This window comes from Gavialis gangeticus, unplaced genomic scaffold, assembly GCF_001723915.1.
Source record: "Gavialis gangeticus isolate Ggan-Ray unplaced genomic scaffold, GavGan_comp1, whole genome shotgun sequence".
Classification (NCBI taxonomy): Eukaryota; Metazoa; Chordata; order Crocodylia; family Gavialidae; genus Gavialis; species Gavialis gangeticus.
Genome location: NW_017728995.1, coordinates 36,380,061 through 36,382,294, shown reverse-complemented (window position 1 = coordinate 36,382,294; position 2,234 = coordinate 36,380,061). Strand labels below are relative to the sequence as shown.

At 42.5% G+C, this 2,234-nt stretch overlaps 1 protein-coding gene across 2 annotated transcripts in view; it reads left to right on the top strand.

Annotated features, from left to right (window-relative positions):
• ACAP2 (ArfGAP with coiled-coil, ankyrin repeat and PH domains 2) overlaps nt 1–2,234 on the top strand; it is a 137,822-nt gene that overhangs the window by 109,265 nt on the left and 26,323 nt on the right. For both annotated transcript variants that reach the window (XM_019503505.1, XM_019503506.1), the window contains exons 14-16: nt 249–457; nt 643–712; nt 1,631–1,725. In XM_019503505.1, coding sequence (XP_019359050.1) covers nt 249–457; nt 643–712; nt 1,631–1,725 — 374 coding nt within the window. The remainder of the gene's footprint in view (nt 1–248; nt 458–642; nt 713–1,630; nt 1,726–2,234) is intronic.

Sequence of the window (2,234 nt, the reverse complement as noted above, 5' to 3'; positions counted from 1 at the left end):
TTTTTAATTTTTTTTTTTTTTTTTTTTTGTAGCTGTGATTGAAGTGTCCAGCATAACTGGTTATTGCTGTGTCCTGACCCCAGATCTCTCCTGAAAACTAAAGCACTTTTTGCCAATACTTGGCTTTCACAGGGCAATGTGTGTAGTAGTAAAGCTTCCCTTCGTACTTCTGGGAGTTTCCCCTAGGGCCACAGCAAGGTCAACCACTCTGACACTCTGAAATCATTCATTTTTTGTCTTTTTTCCAGAAACAGGAGAAGAAATGTTTCCCTTCTGCTGGGAGCCTAGAGCCTGGCAGTGAGTCTAAGGAGAAGCTGTTAAAAGGAGAGAGTGCTCTGCAGCGGGTACAGTGTATTGCTGGCAATGCCTCCTGCTGCGACTGCGGCCTGGCTGACCCACGCTGGGCCAGCATCAACCTAGGAATCACGCTGTGCATTGAGTGTTCAGGGATACACAGGTAGGTAAACACAGGTCACTTTTTGCAGTGCCCTGAGCTGTGCTTCTGCCTGCTGCATTTGCACAGAGGAAAGGTAAGAAATCCTACAAGTAGACAGAGCTTGATCAGCAGGAAATAGTTAGCCTGCCTACAGTATAATAGTGTGTATAATAAAGTATTCAGATATGGTTACTTTTTCTGTCTAGGAGTCTAGGAGTCCACTTTTCGAAAGTTAGATCGTTAACACTGGATACATGGGAGCCAGAGCTTCTAAAGGTATGGTAATCCTTTGAGAGTAGCTTTAAGTGGTGGTGATGGTTTCCAGCAGAGTGAAATAGCTGTTTTACTGTTTGCTGCCATAGAACTAGCGCTTGGTAGTTTATTGGACCACAAAGTCTGTTTAGCCCCAGAAAGCATAACATGATTAACATCTTAATCTTCTGTTCACATCATGTTTTTACTTAACCACATGAAAGCTAATGAAGTTTTAGAATTACCAACTGTAAAGCACAGTAAGTTTTAAAAAAGGGGAATTCCTAATACCTCCAGTAGTACAGGATATTAATTTGTAATTTCACTGTTTCTCAAGGCAGCATTTACTGTAGTTGCTTCAGCATTTGTATGAAGGCATTAATCAGAAATGTGATTTTATAAAATCTTTAGCTCATGGCATGATGTGAATATAAGCAAATGCTATTATAGATTTGCACAGTTGGGCCGGTTGTGTGAAGCCTTTGCTTCTGCCTGGGGTGGTTTAAAAAATATTGGGCATTCAGAATAAGCCCCATAAAAGTGGGCTTGCAGATGGGGGTACAGATTTCATGTTTCCATCTTGGTGATCTTCATATCAAGTATGATCTGCGAGTCGAGCTAAGTTTTCCCTTCCAGCCATGCCATCAGTAGCATTGCAAGTTCTGCAGGCTGCGTGCTTTTTGTAGGGGTGTCTGTGCAGCCCTCTTGCTGTCCGTGGTTTTGCACAGAACAAAATGTGCTGGGGATACAGGAGATGAAATTGATGGAACGAAGCTCAAGGTACAGTACCCCTGCTACATGTGGTGGGAGTTTTGTTAATAAGTTCATACCACTGAAAGATCCTGTGAGATATATAAAGACCATGCTGAAGTATTAGCTGTCCATCTGGGCATGATGTCTCTCTTACACATGTACTTTTAATTTTGTTTGTTTGCCTTGTAGCTTATGTGTGAATTAGGGAATGATGTTATAAATAGAATATATGAAGCAAAAGTGGAAAAAATGGGAGTAAAGAAACCACAACCTTCAAGCCAAAGGTAGTGATTTTAATTTGGTTTTATTTATTTCCTCTTAAATGGAGTTGTAAATGCATTGTTTTGCAATAGAAATAGAATTGAATTCTGCTTTTTCCTACTGCTTTGTTCCTGTCTGGTATCACTGGTCTTTGTTAAACACTCAATGGCTTTCAGGTTTCCTGAAGTCACCTGGTAGATCAACCTATTCCTCTGCTCTGCCACATTGCATCTCTTGGTGTTTCCCAGGACAAGGATGTAAAAGCCTCTTCTCAATAACTTGTTATCAGACATTCCTGGTAAAACTAACATAGTTCAGCCAAGCTGTTTGTGGTGGGGGAGGCTAATGGTTCTGCTGGTCCTTGGTACTCTGCTGTTGTACAAGCTCCTCCACTCTGTTCAGCTCCCTCCCTGCTTCTCCCTCATCTCCCCCCAGCTCCCTCCTCTCTCCAAAAACTCGCATTGCCCTTCTCTCCCCCCTCAGCCTTCCTTCCCTGCCTTTTCCTGCTCTCCCACTGCTGCAACCCCATATG